At 39.9% G+C, this 18,987-nt stretch overlaps 1 protein-coding gene across 1 annotated transcript in view; it reads right to left on the bottom strand.

Annotated features, from left to right (window-relative positions):
* Positions 1 to 263: 263 nt before the first annotated feature.
* spg (dedicator of cytokinesis spg) overlaps positions 264 to 18,987 on the bottom strand; it is a 66,530-nt gene continuing 47,806 nt past the window's right edge. Inside the window, exons 25-41 of the mRNA XM_080283034.1 lie at positions 18,045 to 18,193; positions 17,541 to 17,626; positions 17,109 to 17,126; positions 16,053 to 16,215; positions 15,015 to 15,257; positions 14,549 to 14,743; positions 13,915 to 14,064; positions 13,161 to 13,319; positions 11,669 to 11,851; positions 9,966 to 10,130; positions 8,268 to 8,351; positions 7,526 to 7,686; positions 6,050 to 6,206; positions 4,092 to 4,231; positions 2,408 to 2,553; positions 1,135 to 1,220; positions 264 to 608 (exon numbers count right to left, since the gene is read on the bottom strand). Of these exons, the coding sequence (XP_080139160.1) occupies positions 264 to 608; positions 1,135 to 1,220; positions 2,408 to 2,553; positions 4,092 to 4,231; positions 6,050 to 6,206; positions 7,526 to 7,686; positions 8,268 to 8,351; positions 9,966 to 10,130; positions 11,669 to 11,851; positions 13,161 to 13,319; positions 13,915 to 14,064; positions 14,549 to 14,743; positions 15,015 to 15,257; positions 16,053 to 16,215; positions 17,109 to 17,126; positions 17,541 to 17,626; positions 18,045 to 18,193 (2,630 nt within the window). The remainder of the gene's footprint in view (positions 609 to 1,134; positions 1,221 to 2,407; positions 2,554 to 4,091; positions 4,232 to 6,049; positions 6,207 to 7,525; positions 7,687 to 8,267; positions 8,352 to 9,965; positions 10,131 to 11,668; positions 11,852 to 13,160; positions 13,320 to 13,914; positions 14,065 to 14,548; positions 14,744 to 15,014; positions 15,258 to 16,052; positions 16,216 to 17,108; positions 17,127 to 17,540; positions 17,627 to 18,044; positions 18,194 to 18,987) is intronic.

Below are 18,987 nucleotides of genomic sequence, written 5' to 3'. Positions count from 1 at the left end.
GTGAATTAGGGTTTGGGAGTAGGGTGATGGAAAAAATGAACTAGGGTGAGGGAAGGAGTGAACTAGGATGAGGGAGAACGGTGATGGAAGGAAGTAATTTATGTGAAGGAGAGGGGTGATGGAAGGATTGAAATAGGGTCAGGAAGAAGGGTGATTGATGAAATGAACAAAGGTGAAGGAGAGGGGTCAGGAAAGCAGTGAACTAGGGTGAGGGATGGAGTGAGGTGAGGAAAGGAGTGAACTAAGGTGAGGGAAGGAGTGAACTAAGGTGATGGAGGAGGGTGAGGGTAGATACGAGGGGGCACAGAGTAGTTCTCATGAAGACTGTGGTGGGAGTCCATGCTAGCATTAGTCGGCGTTGTTGGAGTTAGGTCCTCGGCATCCATGGCAAAGCCCGAGGGTGGTGAGAGGGGCGTGAGGGGGGTGGAGATGGCTTTGGGGGGTATGGGTGGTGGAGGGGGGGTGCGGTGGGTGCGTGGGGAGAGTAGCGGGGGAGTGCCAGGGGTAGAGGCAGGGTAGCCATTAGTCAGGCTGCCACCACTACTGCTGCATTCTTCCACACCTTCACCCAACAGCTGGTCACACCCAAACATTGCGCTCGATGGACACTGTGCAGGATTATATAGGTGAAGCTCAATGTGCAACCAAAGTTAGGTGAAAAGTTTACACTCCATCTGACCTGTACATGTATATATTATTGTACAGTAAAATACAGTATATATAAACATTTTGAACAGTTTCACAGACTACTTCACAGAGAAGTTATGTACAAAAACAGACACTCAAAACACTTAGACACTAGTGACAATCACAGTCCCATCACCTCTCCTAATTCTCTAACCAAGGACTTTGCAAATCAGTCTAGTGAATCTGCAGCAACTAATGCTCATGACTTTATCCGACCACTGATCAGTGTCATCTGTGTCATATGTTTCAAAGTCAAGAGACTGATTCTCAAGGCTTCAAAGTCAAGAGACTGATTTTCAAGGTCACAGAAATAATAGCAGTCAACGGGATTGTTCTTCCCGATAGTAAAATATTGAATAGGCATAAAATTACTGTGAAATATAAAAGGTTGCTGCAAAACTACTCTGCTAAAATATTGTCCCCTACGGAGAAACTTGCAGCACGTACCTTCTTGCCCATCCTCTTAGGCAGCACAGGGGGAGGTACCTCCTCTTCACCACCTAAACTGACTGACCTCATTGGCCGCTCCCCAACTGTCAAGAAAAATACAAGAAATCAGCACACACTGGTTTGAATATGAGGAATGGTAGAGTTTTATTGGTTACATAATGCCACTTAGGGGTTGGCAACAGGTCATTTGGTTAATTTGTCTGGACTAAGTAGCTTAGTCTTGAGTCACTATGCTCTTGATGGCACAAAATGGGATTCAGCAGTAACAGAAAGTACTGACAGCGTACTTGGCTCACAATCAAGAGATCCCAGATTCAGTTGGGAATGGTTTTCTATAGCTACCACAATTGTTCCTTCCCTAGAAATGGAAACTGGGTTCTGGATGTAAAGCAACAGTTGTGTGTCATATTCTCAGGGTACATATGGGTGTTTTCCTTGTCAGTTATGCATCAGTCATCACCAAGACTATAAAACAATCACTGGGGTGTAATTCGCACTCCTAAAGCCTGGGGTCAACTTACAGTATTGTACACCCCAGATATTAAGTACAATGTTACTTCTGGAGCCCTAAGGTATAAGTTATAACTATGGATGCTTCCTAGCAGCAGGATAGGAGAGTCATCCATACATCCATACCAGTACCTACTGTAACTGTTTATGACTAAAGAATCTAGTGTTAACTCAAGCCACACAGAGAGTGTACTGCAGTGAAAAAAAAATACTGCATGCAATAAAACTGGAAAGACCGTGTGATATGTAATGAGAGCCTGGGTGATAACACTATATATACCTGTTCCCAAGACAATAATTGTAAAACTTTACACAAGTAGATGGGAAAGGAAGTCTACAACAAAACTGAGCTCTCAGAGATGTCACTGAATTATTGTCTGTCTGGAAATACATCCATACCTGAGATACTGGTCCCTTGATTGAGGGTGGAGTTTTATCATTGTTGATGAAGTCAATGACCTTAATATAAGAGAGTTTAAACGTGTTGACTCAAAGAACCTTGAAACAAACAGAACTGGCATGCCTGCAAAATTTAGGAATTGGCACTACTTGAGGTCTTATAGAGAGAGGGGCATCGTATTTTGGCAGGTTCCTGAAGGTGTCTTTTTCCTCACAATCAGTCCTACATTCATTCATCTCTATCTAAAATAGTTTCCAATAATTGAAACCATTATTGACCCTGTATGTGATTTGGAGAAACGCTTGTCAATATCCCCATGTTCATACTAATAACTGCTGCTATACATGCAACATGCAGTACCTCTGGGTGGGAGTGGTGGGAGTGACTCTTCAGAGCCATGTGATTGGGAGTCACTCCACGAAGTGTTAAGTGAGTCATGAGTGACTGATCCGCGAGCTGCACGTGGACTTGGAGGCCGAGAATATCGTAACCGCTGACCATCATCACTGCAATTCATATTAAAGTTTCGATTAATTTATATAACACACTACTGATATACCAATACAGTCTCTGATAATGAAACATCTGTAGTAACGGAATACAGACACAATGCATGTATCATCACCCAAATGAAATATGAACAAGTTACCAGTATCTTACTGACGGGGAAGAAGAAAATATCAGAAAACTGTTGAAAGAAAGAGGTGTGTAGTGACAAAGTAGTTAATACATCATCCTGATCTCTTTTCCAACAAAGGATGGGTTAAACTACCTATTAAGGCAGTGGTTCTTAACCTGAGGTGTGTGCATCCCTTGGGGATATGAAACAACATTTTTTAAAGTGCAAAACTTCTTTTCCTGCTTTACATTTATTCCTGATGATACAAATAAATGAATCACACCCACAAACTCTCTATATTTCATAGAATGCAACTAAATGGGAGAATGTTTATGGTCAAAGAATCTCCAAACTCCTCAAATTTTCACTGGTATGCTAAAGAAAATATAAAAGCTTTGGTCTGAGTTTTGTGCCCTTCATATGTGTATATATATATATATATATATATATATAGTGTACAGTATACTCATATCTATAGGATAGCAATGCTGAATGGAATATGAGATGGTCTGCGATGGGGACAATGGCCATAAAAGTCACAGAATTCTCCTGGAAATCTGATGGGGACGGGAATGAGGACAAATATAAGTGAGGCTGTCAGAGAGAAATAAGTGGAAATCTGATAGGGATATGGGATGGGGCAAAAACAGATGAGGCTGTCAGAGGAGAAAGTAGGATGATGGTGAATGGCTAAGTAGAGCAGGAGGAATACACGGTGTTAAGACAAGCATTCTACATGGTGTAATTAGAGGGTTTTCATCATCATCATCTGGACCTCCTTTCCCACCCTACGGTAGGGTGACGAGTAGCAAAGTCCAGACAGCCCAAGTGTGCCCACTCTAATGGGCCACTCTTCCTTTCACTCATCATTCAAGCCCCCGAAATCCTGGCTCTATCTGATATGCCAAAAACATTCACCACATTCTGTAGCTTCACATAAACGTATTCAATAGAGAGGATTTTAAGCCAAATTTTTCTTTAAAATTTTATGTGGGAGGTGGAACAAGACAGAAATAGAACACCCTGTTAAGCTGGGAAATGTAGACTGGACAGTATGGGTGTGGTAATGAGCTGGGGAGGAGGAAAAGTAAAAAATCATGAGAGAGTTTAAGCCTCACACGAATTACATGAGATAAAAACAACATGCATTGGCATTAGCCCCTTAACTCATATGATACTGTATCATTCTTACTTCAATGATGCTGCTTCTAGTGGCTTTTATTCAAGTTCGCAGTGACATTTCAAACTTGCAGGTTCAATATAGCCTTAATAAATCCCTTCACTACTAGGAATTCTTACAAAACAGAACATAATAATCTGGAGGATGAAAGAATCCAATACAATACACTGATATGTCACTGGTTTGGAGGGATTAACTATGAAGTATGTAAAACTGATCACTTAAATACACATTCTCATGCAAACCTGGACTTTAAGGGTGGAACAATCATGTAGTCATTATTTAGAGACTTGGAGAGAGACTTTGGAGATGACCCTCTGCTGTCTGAGATGAACGCCGAGCGTGGTCGAGATTCTCGCTGGACTCCCACACCCGAATCCCATTCCTGAAGTGAAATGATACTGTATATAGTGATGTCATGTGGTGCACTAGGGTTTAAGTTTAACCCCTTCGCCACATGGGTGACTAATCTCGCGCGGTACCATGTACGAGGCTCCCCCTGCTCGTTCCCTGACATTGTTTTTCCAGGGAAAAGCTGCTATCTTGCAAAAATAGCTATGGTGTTTCATATGTTTGAGTATTTGTGTCTATGTGAGTATATGCCTATGTGTGTATGACTGAATCGGCCATTGCTTGCATTTGTAATAAAAATAAATTGAAAGAGATTTTTGAGTAGGTTTATCATAAAAAATACAGTGCGGTAAAATGTTATATAAATACGAAATAATTCAACGTACAGTACTTACTTATTAGAAACGTTGCCTCTGAACTCAATCTAGGCTGACAAATCAATCTCTACTCATCATTTCATGATGGAACACTGCTGAGTCACCATACAAGATACTTTTGCCCCAGTACATGTAAATGTGGGGCAATTTTGTTATTCCCATGGCTAACAAAAAGCTGATAAAAGTGTACACATCACTTTCTGAAACTGGAAACCAAAAATACTACTTACTTTATTGTTCTTCTATGGGTGTTCAGTGAAAAATTTAACTGCCCTATGATTTGTCCACTCACATATGTTCTTCACCACATCAGCATCAAAAATGAGTCTCAAAGAGTCCAACTGTGACACAATTTCAGATTCACCAATTGCTGGGTTCAACCCAAAAAAATCACTCATAAATTCAAGCACATGGTTGGGACGTGAGGCGCCAGCCACCAATGACTTCTTTCTCTTCAGTGTCATCAAATTCATCATTCTCTAGTTCTTCAGAGGATGAGTCACTGATTGGATCGATATCTGAGTCTTGCACCAATGGCTGATACTCCTTGTCATTTAAGGAATCACGAGATTCCTCAAGAATAGTCTGTGAGTCAACCAAATTCACTGTGAAGGGTGCAACAAAACACTCTCCTATGATTCACAGCCAAGACTGATCATGGCAGCAGGCAGTGTTACTCTCCAGCATGCCGGTCATCACGTGTCCTCTTATATATATTGGAACTGACTGAAAAAAAAAAAAGTGGGTGGAGCTTGTTTTATCCTCAGTAACATTTACTAGCCAATATAAATGGCCCTAGCACAATAAATGAACCCCTCTGCTACCTTCTTTGGTTGCAATGAAATAGGATGACACAGGGGCATCAGAGTATGTGCATTCTGGAGGATTATGATGACGTATAAGCATCATCGTGGCAAAGGGGTTAAGGGCTGACTGGCTAACTGTTCACATCATGCCATTTGGATGAGCATCTTGTCACTTCAACCATAAATGTCTGGACTAAGTTGCCGAGCCCCTAGCCTCTATATACTCTTGACAGGGCAAGAGAAGTTTAAATGACACATTGATAGAACAGCTCAGCCAAAATTAACTTCAAGTACTGTACAGATGGCGGCATACTTTAAGCTAATTCACTGGTGTGTGGAAATAACTATGGAAAGAGGAAAAAAAAGGTAACTGCAGTAAAGAATTATGTAACTAGACATCTTTCCAGTACTTCCCTCCCACCTATTTTATAAAAAGGTCAAAGTATAACTATACTCTTTCATTACAACTTGGCCTAAAACTGCTATCTCCCTACCTTGAATGCTGAGTTATAACAATACATTAACATTAGGATATGACACAGGTCACACTGTACTACAGAAAAGATATACAGTAGAGTCTTTTTCTACCACTAAGCTACATGAGACAAGCAGCAAAAGGACAAAAATCTGGGAGAAGTTAAGATGAAAGAACAAAAATTTCCAGCATACTTGAGGTTTGGCATAGAGATCATCATCATGAGACGCAGAGTGGAAGTGAGCGTAGAGTGATGAGGAGTGTGATGAACGTAGTGATGAGTTGCCAGATGTGGAGGAGGAACTGAGACTAACAGCACCTTTGTCGGATGGCAGTGGTGGCAGAGGGGAGCTGAAAAATAGTAAATAAATATAATGGCAAAAACACTAACTCTCATCTTTTCACGGTATAAGGGCTCAAGGATAGACTACCTGAACTCAGTATTTCAGGGATATATGACAAGGCATCCCTCTTCAGGAGAAATACTATAAGAAATGTGAAAATATGTTCCTTTCTCTATTGCTGAACTATGATGTACTGTATCTGGTAGTCACAACAAAACCTGAGCCATTAGTTCTCAAAGCTCTTCGGTTCTTAGGAGTACCCGTGAGTCCTTATGAGTACTCTTTGGAAAAATCCTGGGAGTTATTTTTGAAACCTTGCAGGCACTGACTTTTCACATCTTGGGGTCAAAGTTAGGAGTTGTGGGTAGCTGTCACAAGGATTTAGGAGTTTCTTACAAGAACTAGAACAGACACAATGACTGATCACCAACAACTCTGAATCTGTTGCCTATGCCATTTTCACTCTCACAAACATTTTTATGTGCATGATTTTAGTGCCTGGTGGTTTAGTGGGTAATCACTGCGCTCCAATCAGATTGAGCCGGTGAAGGTTTATATCCAAGGGATGGTTGGGGTTAATTGCTCATGTAATGCCACTCAGGGATGAGTGAGGCTGGTCACTCTCATCTTATATGTCGGGACCAACTGTCTGGCCCTGGGCTCCTATGCTCCTCATGGGGCGATGCAGGATTGGATGATGGATGGATAGATGGATGACTAAACACACACACTCCCACATACATGCATGCACACAAGTAGACAAATTGTAACTGCAGAGATGGAAATGGTATTCAGATAAATATCCGAAGGGAAAATGCAACAATGCAATTCCCGCAACAGTACTGCACACACTGAAACACATTAGGCTAGTTGCAGCAACTGTTCCTCATGTGTGCAATCACAAGTACTGCTTATTCAGAGAGACGGTGCATGAGTGAGGTGAGGCAAGTCTCCTTAGACCTGTAAGGCTGACTTCACAGGACCTCAAGGATTAATTTTGACTTTATTCCACCTTCACCACTATCATCACCACTAAATATGCCATCCCTACCAATCCTCATAAACTACCTGAAAATTTTTATGGCAAATTACATAATAGGCTTAATACCAAAAATGAATGATGAATGACTGCATGTGTGGCCTATTTCATGTGTGCTACTAAATAGTTCTGCAACTAGTACATTCTTTCCTTTTCCTTGTTTTCTGTACTCTACTTCATCTTGCCTGTTGGTGAGGAAATAAAAGAGGCCAGATGATGATTTCTTTATAGATGCACTTCATATACAGTGCACCTGGAGGGGGAAAAAAAAAAAAAAAATTGCTTACTTGATAATTGAACCTGTTCTTCTAAACTCAGTGGCTGGGTCTGAGTCAGCTCTTCTGTGTGTGTGAGGGGGTGGTGGTGTGGACTGGAGTGATGAGGTGGAGCGCTGTGACTGAGGGGTTGAACACATTTTCCGTACTTTGCTTCTTAGACCCTCAAACACCTGGTATGTTAAAAGATGAATTTCAAGTTAACAAACATGAAAACAACAGACAAAATTTATATTATACACTGACAAATATTATATTCATATATACGGTTCACAAGTAAAACTCTGAATTTAAGATACAGCATAGGATTCCTCCCAAGTGAATACAGGCTCTTAATGCTGTTTTTCTTGTTATACTGAGAAAACACATATGCATGCATGTGCACGCACGCACACACACACACACACACACACACACACACACACACACACACACACACACACACACACACAGTCACTTCAACACAGAGATATACTATGGTAGTAGCTTATTACAGGAAGATTGTGATAATATACTGTAATATCAAACCTTCTGTGTAAGGGGTGTTTCCCTCAGTTGAGTAGACTCTGCGGGCATTACACAACAGGTGTCTTAATGTGTCCTAAATGACCTCAAGTCTTAATGTGTCCCAACTGACCTAATGTCTTAATGTGTCCCAACTGACCTCAAGTCTTCAAGTGTCCCAAATGACCTCATGACAGATATCACATACAGTATTTTATACAGCATTAGTAATAGTAGACACTGATCTCACCTCAACAAGTCTTTTATGAAGTGGTTGGTTGGCAGCTGGTGCAATTCTACCATGAAGATCTAGTGCTCCCTCCAAGACCATCATCTGTTGGATTATCATTACGTGGTCAGCTATTTTCAAATTAAAGTGCTAAGGTAACCTGGACATGCAAAATAAGATGGGTTGTATATTTTCAGCGATCCCATACAATACACAGTCTGACTATAATACAGTATGTAACTGTGACCGCTCATCAACTGCCAATGTTCTTATCAATCTTTACAGTGAGTTAGAATAAATGATGCACTAAAGTGTGATGGCAGACAAGTAACAATATGTCATAAAGTGAAATTTCAAATTTAACTGCTGAATACTGTGAAATCTTTTAAACACTGCATTCTTGCCTACCACCAAACTTAGCTTAGGAGTGAGCCCTAGTAGTGAAGATAAAAAGTGCTGTATACTGTATATCCCTCCTAGTTCAAAAATCCCACCTAAACTTACCTGGAGACAACAAGAATATACCACAACAAAAATGATGTCATTACTCTGAAAGGATTAATACATGGGAAAAGTGCTCTATCCCTTTACTTCCTCATGCCAGATAAGCTCTCACAGTATGCAGGAAAATGCAATTTCCTTCCAAAGACTGCCCACCTTTATATCTGAGTGTGGCCAGGCAAAGCAGGGAGTTGCAGTAGCCTCACCACCACCAGTTCACTGCATTGGCAGTTTTCCCCCTACAGTTTATTATCAGCCCAGCCCTCTGTTGAAGCCGAGGGAACCAATGGAACACCGTTGAGTGAGGTTAGAGTACTGTGAGGTTCAGCTGCATGAAGTGAGTGTGTTGTGGATATGAGTGGTGTGATGCTAACTGCAATTCTCTGATGTTTTGTTGGTCAGAATGCCCCAGGTTGGAGTTATATTCTCCTGTAGATTTGATCCCCAAGAGGTGACTTGAGGCTTTCCAATTAAGCAATGCCACCATGGAATGTAGGCTGGTCACCTAACCCTAAATGTAATGGACTAGGGAAGCCTTGCTTCTGGCCTTTGCACCTCAAAGGCAACAAAATGGGACTGGCTGTTACTGTTACTGCATTTTTTATTGTTTGCACCTGTTTGCCAGTGTTGTGGTGTGAAGGGTAGCATGTTTAACTGAGGCACTGAGAAGTAACATCAATTGCACAAGCTGTCTTTCACACCACAACACAGTAACCCCATGCAACTCATTCTGACAATACAGACATACCTTTAACAAACAAAATCCCTTTCACAATGCAGTGAACTTTTCAAGCAAGAAAATTACACCCACATACTGGAACACAATGTCTGTATGTGGTTATAATTCTTTTACACTCCCTCTTCTGTCCTTCTTTCCTTAATTCCTTTCTCTTCCTTCTGCCTATGGGTGACTCTACACCGAGTGACAAGCCAAATGTTTTCCTGTACCTGGTGGTTAAGTGGGTAATTAAGGTGCTCTGGTTGGACTAAGCCTGTGTAGGTTTATATCCAAGGGATGGTTGGGTTTATTGCTCATATTATGTTATGCAGGGATGAGTATGGCTGGTCACTCTCATCTTAAATGTCATGACTATCTTGCCCAGCCCCAGGCTTCTACGCTCCTCGTGGGGCGACAAACGATTGGATGATGGATGGTTGGTTATAATCCTTCCAAAAGTTTGTATACAGTAAAAGTTTGTACTAATACTCATAACTTACCTGGTCAGAGAGGAGAACTTTAAGCCTATTTACATGGTCGGCATTCTCTGGATATACGTTGAGGTAGTCAGGGCCAAAGAAAGCATCTTGGTACTTAGCAATTCCTCCATTGACTGCCGCATCAATAGTTCCTTGTAGCCTCATGGTGAATGGCTGGATGTTGTCCTGAAAGGGTAAGAACAATTACAGCTGATCTGATTTTACATGACGAAACTAGGACACTCCTACAACTTAAATACTAAGTAGTAATTGCATGAAATTCAGTGAGACTTACTTGTGAGATGGGAATGAGTCTCTGTGGTTACAACTGTTCATTAAGAACTGGACCACTCCCATAACCTGAATACCAAGTCATGGTTGTATAAACATGATGAGCTATAATTATGGGGTAGAAATAAATTTTCCTGGTTACTAGTCAAACTGACCTTACAATCTAACAACACCTGACCATCAACTAGCCTGAAAGGGGTTAGGTATCTTTTCCAGTTTAAAACAAACATGCTATACTCCTTGTTTAAAGCATTTTCACTTGAATGTTTCATTATTAACTTGCTGATGAATTAACACCAATTTTTCACTTAAAGTTACACGATTAATTATAGAGCTGTTCTGAAGTCATAAATGAGTGCTTTTTTTTTTTTATGCACTTACCCCTTATCATAACCCAGAAGCGTGCTTCATTTTCAATTGGCTCATTTAAGTAGCATTTCTGCCTGTACATATCAGTGACATCATGTGAGGATTAAATGTATAATACTACTACTACTGAACTGACTGATCAAGTTACATACTAGGTGTGGTGGCACTGATCCAAATTTTCCCACTTATTTTGATCAACTTTACATCAAAAGGGCACAACTGCAGCCTTCCACTCCACTAGTACAACTCCACTCATGCATGTATTCTAGCATACTTCATTTTGAACAGACATCTCATTCCACTCTCTCCACTACATTTTATCACTTTTACATACACTGCTCATTATCCTCTTCCTCACCATTATCATCAACGTCATCATCATCATCACCATCACCACCGCTATCAATATCATCAGCATCAGCATCTCAACCCTAATTACCACTTATAAAATGGGGTGGGGCAAGATCCAGACAAAAATAAAGAGACAGAGGAGAACTAAAAAAACAGCCAGTGATATAGGTCATGTAATCACTCACACATCATTCACTGAGCACGACATTTATTTTCACCATTTCAAAAGCCTCACACAACCATATAATTTACTAACTTCAAGTCTACCATCCTTGAAGATATGCAATGTACATGTACGGCCTTTATCACCACACCAAGTTATGTAAAAATATCACATATAGAATTTGCTCTGTGATGTAAACTCTTATATATCCATAAGGATAAAATAATCTACACAGCGTGCTGACTGGATTACTAGAAAAGTGAGCATAAGGGAGATGGAAGAAGAGAGGAGAAGGAGACTGAAGATGAGGTAGAAGGAAAAGGTGGAGAAGTAAATAAGTAGAGTAGTACTGAGTGGAGGCAAGGCTGCTGGATGGTGGACTGGGTGACATGGACAAAATTTGTACCTAGCCACCCTCTCTTGGATAAGGCATCAAGCTTTGAATTAACAATGAGACAGCCAGATGGTTAACTAGACAGACTAATTATTTGATAGATATAAGTAGATAAATAGATAGAGATCAACAGACACAGATAAACAGGACACTGACCTGAGGATTTGCTTTATAGTGGATTGTAATCTGGCGCAGCTGTCTGTTGTGCTTCTCCACAGTCTCACAGGCATACTGAGGTGGACATAGCTGCTCAATAGTCTGGTCCACAACCTCAAACCACTTCAGGATCCCAGGCAGCTCAAACTCAGTTGTATATGTGATTCTTTCAATCCACAGATTCTGAAGTAGCAGGTATTTACGGCATAAACATGTACTGTGGTAAATTACTGCAATACAGATAGCTAATGATTTATGGAAAGTTGATTTTGCACTAAACATATACGGTACATTTGACATCTTGCTACTGACTCAAAATTTAACTCCACCACTACAAGAGAGATTTCATTTGCTAAAGAATATTTTCTAGTGATACCAATGATGAAAAGAGAAAAATCATCATCTCACCTAAGAGATTCTTCATGAGATGCCTCCAAAGCTGTGCAAAAATTGTCTGGCACCAGTTAGAAGCAAATATAAGAGATGCCATTGTACTCCCTTTGACTGCTATGATAGATCTCACACTCACACTGCACTTACATGTGGTGGCAGCGTGAAGGCTAAACCCTCCAAGATGATCAATGACTGGCTACAAGCATGAAAAATGCTGAATGGCTGAAAGGCACACATATACAGAACATTCTAAGCCAAGATCAAACAGCATTAAATGCCCTTGTGTAAAATTCATAATTTATTTGTCAGCCAGTCCTATACTGTCCCATTAGGTACAGGGCCTGGGGCTAGGCTACTCAGTCCAAACTTTTTTTTTTTTTTTTGGGAAAAAAAAAAAAAAAAAAAAAAAAAAAAAGGGATCTGGTGCTCAACCCTAAGTGGTACTATAAGCAATAAACCTCAACTGTCCTTTGGACTGAGACCCTTATGGACCACATCCAATGAAGTATCTAAATCCATTAGACCACCAAGGATCTATTTGTTGATTACTTTATATGGTTGCCACCTAAAACAGTAAATGGTCTCCTGGGTTAAAGGTAACCATTTGGTTTGTCACCCACTGCAGTGTCACCAAAAAGTAACAATACAACAAATGAGTGAACTGTGGGCACCCCAGACCTGCCAATGCTTTGTATAAAATATATCATACAACATACTGATACCATAAGCATTCAAACGTCCTCAACTACTTTTAAGTATATTTTCTGAATACATTCAAAATTTAACACTATCAAGTGGGTAATTCCAGATAGGTGAAGCAACAACAGACAAGTTTCTTTTCATCTATTTTTCATATATATATTTTTTAATGTTTTGAATATCTTCACTTATATTATTTTATTCTGCTTTTTTACAGTTGAATATGAAATGTTGCATGCACTTCAGAGACTGCCTATTCTGTACACAAATTATAAACAAAACACAATACAGTACTTGTAATAAGGGGATTTTAGGAAAAGAAACACCAAGCCTATGACAACCTTCCCCAAGCTTCCCTGTGAATGAAACCCTGAAAAACAAAATACTGTTGTAAACTTACTTTGAACTCATTATCCTTATCTGCTGGGCCTCTGTGTGTGGGCCTATCATATACAAAGTGCCGGACATGGTTGTTGGAATAATACTTCAGGATGCGTTCATCAACCTCTACTCCATCAAACATTGGGTTGGGCTCAGGCACTGCTTTCACTGCACATATCTGTTAGCAAAAGTAAATAATTATCATCAATATATACAGTTATCCCTCAATGAATACTGTACGTGCATTCCTAAAAACTACTGTGTTGGGTGAAAATCAGTTTAAAGGAGGAATATGTTCAAGCAAGACAGAGTAACTTCCTCAATATTCAAAAATCATATTGAAGGTTGCAAATAAGAACCAATCTATAATCAAAATGCCATTGAAGATGAAAGTGAGTGTCTGCAATCTGAATGATAAGTCCATCAACATTATCAACATCATCCTGACCCTATATTCCCCTCTATGGATGGGGTGCAGTATAATTTAATTCAAAGAAAAATTCAGCCACAAGTAAACAGTCATAGTCCAAACTAAGACTCACAGTCTTACAATCTTAAAACACATAAATTTCTCTTCTCCCAACACTTTCCAGCAGTTATTGGGAAATAATCAGCCGGTTTTAGCACTTGTTTAGCTTCCAGCCCAGAGAATACATAAATACTGTATATGGATTCTTCAAGAGGAAGCATGGCATCCATTTTATGTACAGTATATCTGGATACTACTTAAACTACCTCACCAACTGCTCCCCTCCACAACCTGAATATATTACCTGGATGTACTGGCCATCTGATGACTTAATGGTGTCATCTGGTGGTGTGTTATGAGACAGCATTTTGGCTTGTGGAAACTCTGTCTGGATACGCTGGGTGAAGGCTACAATCTGCTCATACTCCACTCCTCTGTAGATGAACACTTTATTCTGTAAACAAATAAAAATTTAGTGTCCATACTTTTCAGAGGGGTTCTATACTGTTCAATATTACATATCATATTATTTCCTGCTGGGATCTGCTTTTTTGCTATTGTTCTCCCTAACTGCCTGATCAGATGCATTGGAGTTTAACTTTTTAAAGCCAGGGAACAGTTGAACTATTTAAGGGCAGGATGCCTCCCTGAACTGAATAAAATCGTCTGACAGTGGGCATAAATACATCTATGTGTCTCAAATGTTGTTTTATGGCAGTATTAGTTTGTAATGATTAAATATCTTCATCAATTTATATTTCCATCTACCTATGACCTCCAGTCCTTCAAACGGAATGGATCCAGACATCTCAAAGTGTATGAATCTTGATTTTTGTTCTCTTTTGTTTAATTTTGTCTGCAAACAGCAACTTTTTACAGACTTCCAGTCTTTCTTTTTTCTTTTTTTCAAGGAAAGCAAAAACTGGAGATATACTTACCCTAACAAACAAAGGAAGGCCAAGTCCATAAAATCCCACTCTGAAGTATTCATGATCGTAGCGCTTGCCACTCAGGATCTTCTCATAAAATGATGCTTGTCGTCTCAAAACTTCACTCAGTTTCTGGTAGTCAAATAACCAATTACGATACTGTGTTGCCAACTCCTCTAGCAGTGGTATGCCTTCTTCCCAACACTGAAAAGTAAATCATAAAACTAATAATAATGCTGAAATTACAGTTTTACCATCACCATTAAAAAAAAAAAAAAAGGGGGGGGGGGGGGAAGGCAGGGGGGCCCAACAACAACAAGCCCAGTGAAATACGCCAGACACTCATTTGCACATCATTCACGTCCCTGAAATTCTGAAACCATCTCACAGGCCTAATAATTTGTAGCAACATATTTTGGGGGTATATTTCTTTACATGCATTGCACGTACACTTGCCAATATAATGCTGACTTACCTTGCCCTTATCAAAGTTGTCTATAATATTCATGTAGATTAACTCCTTTCGCTGTGTCTCAGTTTGTGCAGGATACAGATGGTCAGCATGTAGCATACGTTGGGTCCATGACAGCTGGTTGGCATGAAGTTGGAGGGTGAAGGCTGCCTCTGTGAAGTTGCCAGCTGGAACATGCAGGTCATGAAGCTTGTAGATATACCGGATGTACATCTCTTGTCGATTTATTTCGTTCTTGTAGAAATTCTGAAACAAAAGACAATACAGCACAATCATTATTTGTTTGTTACCATCACCATCATCATCACAATCCTTTTTTTTCTTTTTCTCATTCAAGCCCCTGGTTAAACATCTGCACATTTTACATTATCAAATTTCAAAACAGGGTAGCAAACCTTGTCATCTGCTTCTTTGTACAGACAGTGCTTCATCCAACAAACTCAATCCCCTAACAGCTCCCTAGCCTCATTATCTTCCATACCATGTTATCTGGCACATTCACTTGTCATATCCATCCACTTTTCTCTTGATCTAACAAGTCTCCCTCCACCATTAACTCATCATATATACCATTTTCACCATCTTGGGGGGGGGGGGCATTTTTACACGGTGGCACTGATACAACAAGGTGGCTCTGCTGCCCGGTTATACAGATATCCCCAGCTCATTCCCTATCTTACAAAAGTGGGATGACTTCAGGTGGGGGGATTACTTCAGCTTGGAGTCTATTGGGTTCATGTTCATGTGAGACTGGGTTGCAACAACTACTACTACCACCACCATCTTATCTATATCCATTCTCTCCATATGACAACACCAACTAAGTACACTTAAATCAGTCCATTCTCAAGAGACCTTACACCACATCTTTAGCATAACACACTGCATTTTACCCAACTTATTCTATGCACTGCACAAACATGCCTTAACAATCCCACTGCCACTGCTCTCACTGCTGACTCCTCACACCCATTCATTAATGACAGCTCTGACACATCAAGCAATCCTCATTTAGGTTTCTGTACAGTATGATAAACCCACCAGGAGATTAACAGTGCAGCTCATCCTCTTGTCACAGTTTTCATCCCCTTGCATAACATTCCTGTAGTCCAGGAGTCTCTCCAGCAATCTTGTCACTGAATTAATGAAGGCTGTACCACTCTCACGCCACACTGGATCATTGGAGCGCACCCTCTCAAGGAGACTGTAAAGGTGGGAATTAACAGAAAATCACATTATCAAACTTTTCTTATCATCATATCACAATGTAAAAGATAAACAGTTATAATATCAAGTTACATCACAGTTTCATCAACTGAAGCTAGAGTGGTAAAAATAATTATGTTACACTGCTCCTACTCTTATTCTGTCAGATTCCACTTAGATAACCAGTAGAGTACAGTACAGTTTTCACTATAAGGGGGCATGTGGAAAGGATGGAGGATGGCAACTATCTGCAGAGGGTCAGAGGTGTGAATGGCGAGAGCTGTGAGAGGCAAATAAAAAAAAAATATATGGGACGAGAACACAGAGTGTGACCTCAGGGAAATGGGACTATACAGAGAAGCTGCTTATGACTGAGCAATATGGAGTGCCACCACTAAGTGATCAAGGCTGATGCATGCATGCATGTTGGAGCCTTCACAAATGGACAAACAAACACAAACTTTTGGATTTAACTACCGACTTTTCCCTCCTATCAGTTCATTATATAAATGGTTTATTTTCCATCATTTAATGAAAAATTTCATTAAGCAGTACTGTCCAGTAAATCAGTCCTGCATGAAACATATCTATCTGGGTAGATATGAATCTATTTTTACATTAATACTATGAATGCCCTAATTTCAGTTATTTTTCAACTACAGTAGTTTTACTCACATATTATAATAATAACTGTTAATGAGAAGGTACTGTCCTGACTGATTCATGTTCAGGAGGCTGTTTACATTTGGGGAATATACCTGTACATTAAACTTCAGCAGAATATTTGCAGCTGAGCAAGTCAGTATGGTGTTATAAGTAGCTTTACACAGATATAAAACTGGTGGTCATACTATAACTTCACAATAAGCATATAAAAATTACGACACTTACACTGCACTCAAATGCTCCCTAAATGTTTATGCATGAAATATAAAGAAATAAATTAGTAAAGCCTGGAATAAGAAAGCATATAAGCAACACACAGAATATATTCAGTATACTGTACGGCATCAGCATATGACAATGATGTTTAAATGAAATCGTACTTTGTCATACGCAAAAAAAAAAAAAAAAAACAGTTGTTAGTACCCTGCTGTACAGTCTGTTCTTATATGATGCCAACACAGGTCCATAAGGTCAGTGTAAACATTATTTTTCTTTCAAGAAATAAATTGTATTTCACATGAATATTACAATAAAACTTGAAAAATCTCATGCAATCTGTGGACAAATAATTAAACCATTATCTGACTAAGTGCAAGACTCGAAAACTCTTATTGCAATTATGTTCTTGTGATGCATTAAACAATACAGTTAACTTACATGGTATTGAAGAGCTGGCGATACTCATTATCTCCTTTATTCTCACTCACTAGAATGTCCAGCTTGTCTATTAACTCAGTCTCCACCTACAAGAAAGTTTGCTTATTATACAATTTTACAGTTGGTGCATAAACAGAGTACAAGTTGATATACAGCAACATTATTACATGTCTACTTTACTTGTACTATAGATAATTTACATACCGTAATACTTGTGAGAAAATCAATGAGAGAGGACCACCAAGCTTTCGTCTGTATTACACAACACCCTGAAGGTGTCAAGAAATATTGATGAAAGCTTGGTGGTCCTTTTTCTCTGATATATCTGCGGGTTATACTACATATTTGTCATCAGGTGCTCATGTGATAACGGCATTCAGATAACTTACACCTGTACTAAGACTGTACAACGGACAACATAAATCCATCTCTTAAAGGGCATTGGGTTATCAGACAGTGTCCATAGTAAACAAAAGACATCGGCTTTTGAACTTTAATCATCACCTGTTTAAAGCTGCCTTTGGCAAGCTGCTCTGCCTGCATCATATCAAAGAAAATGGGCAGTGTGGCCTTACGAAGCTCTGGCTCGGGCACCAGTGTCACCTCCAGGAATGGACCCACCATGCCAGGGATGAAGTGAAGCCGGTGCTCATCTGGATCAGGCAAATAAATAGGAGACTGAATTATAAAAAAAACTCAAATCATCATCATCACTGTCACTGTCATAATCATCACCAGATAAAATAAAACTCAAATCATCAACATCATTCCCATCATTGTCATTATCAGTCATACCCATCAAGGTCATCATCACCATCATTCTGACACTTCTTTCCCACCTTAAGATGAGGTACACCTGAACCCTGAAACACAGAATGCTCAAAAGCATGAGGATCATGAAAATTGTTAAAGAAAAAGATGATGAAAGACATGAGAGGGAAGTAATCAAGATATATTACCTGTTCTGTAGGTCCTGGTTGTAAGTCCCTTTTTCATATTCTTTTTATGAAAACTACAGTATGGTAAATCATAGAAAAACTGTCTGCTAAAGTTTTCTTCAGATGATTTTATTCAGCTCTGAAGAGACTTTCTGAACTGGAGAGATTCGATATGGCCTTCACTATGATAACATTTCAGCTACGTGGGTCCTTCCTAAGTGTAATAAAACTGAAGGTACAAAAAGCTAAAGACTATCTATCTATCTATTGCCAGATGCCTCAATCCCGTTTGGGGTGGCCACAAACAAATCGCCTCCAAGTCGCCCTGTCCCCCGCCATTTCACTCCCCTGCTCCCAACTCACACCCCCCTCTCTCATATACCTCTCCACCCCATCTCTCCATCTCATCCTCGGCCTCCCCCTCCACCTCACTCACATACACTCTCTTCGTCAGTCTTTCACCCTCCATCCTCTCCACATGGCCAAACCACCTCAGTGTGTTCCTCATA

The sequence above is a fragment of the Coenobita brevimanus genome, chromosome 12, assembly GCF_032717465.1.
Source record: "Coenobita brevimanus isolate Jiangsu-jjx chromosome 12, ASM3271746v2, whole genome shotgun sequence".
Taxonomy (NCBI): domain Eukaryota; kingdom Metazoa; phylum Arthropoda; class Malacostraca; order Decapoda; family Coenobitidae; genus Coenobita; species Coenobita brevimanus.
Note: the sequence above shows the minus strand (reverse complement) of the source record. Positions and strands in the feature narration are given on the sequence as shown.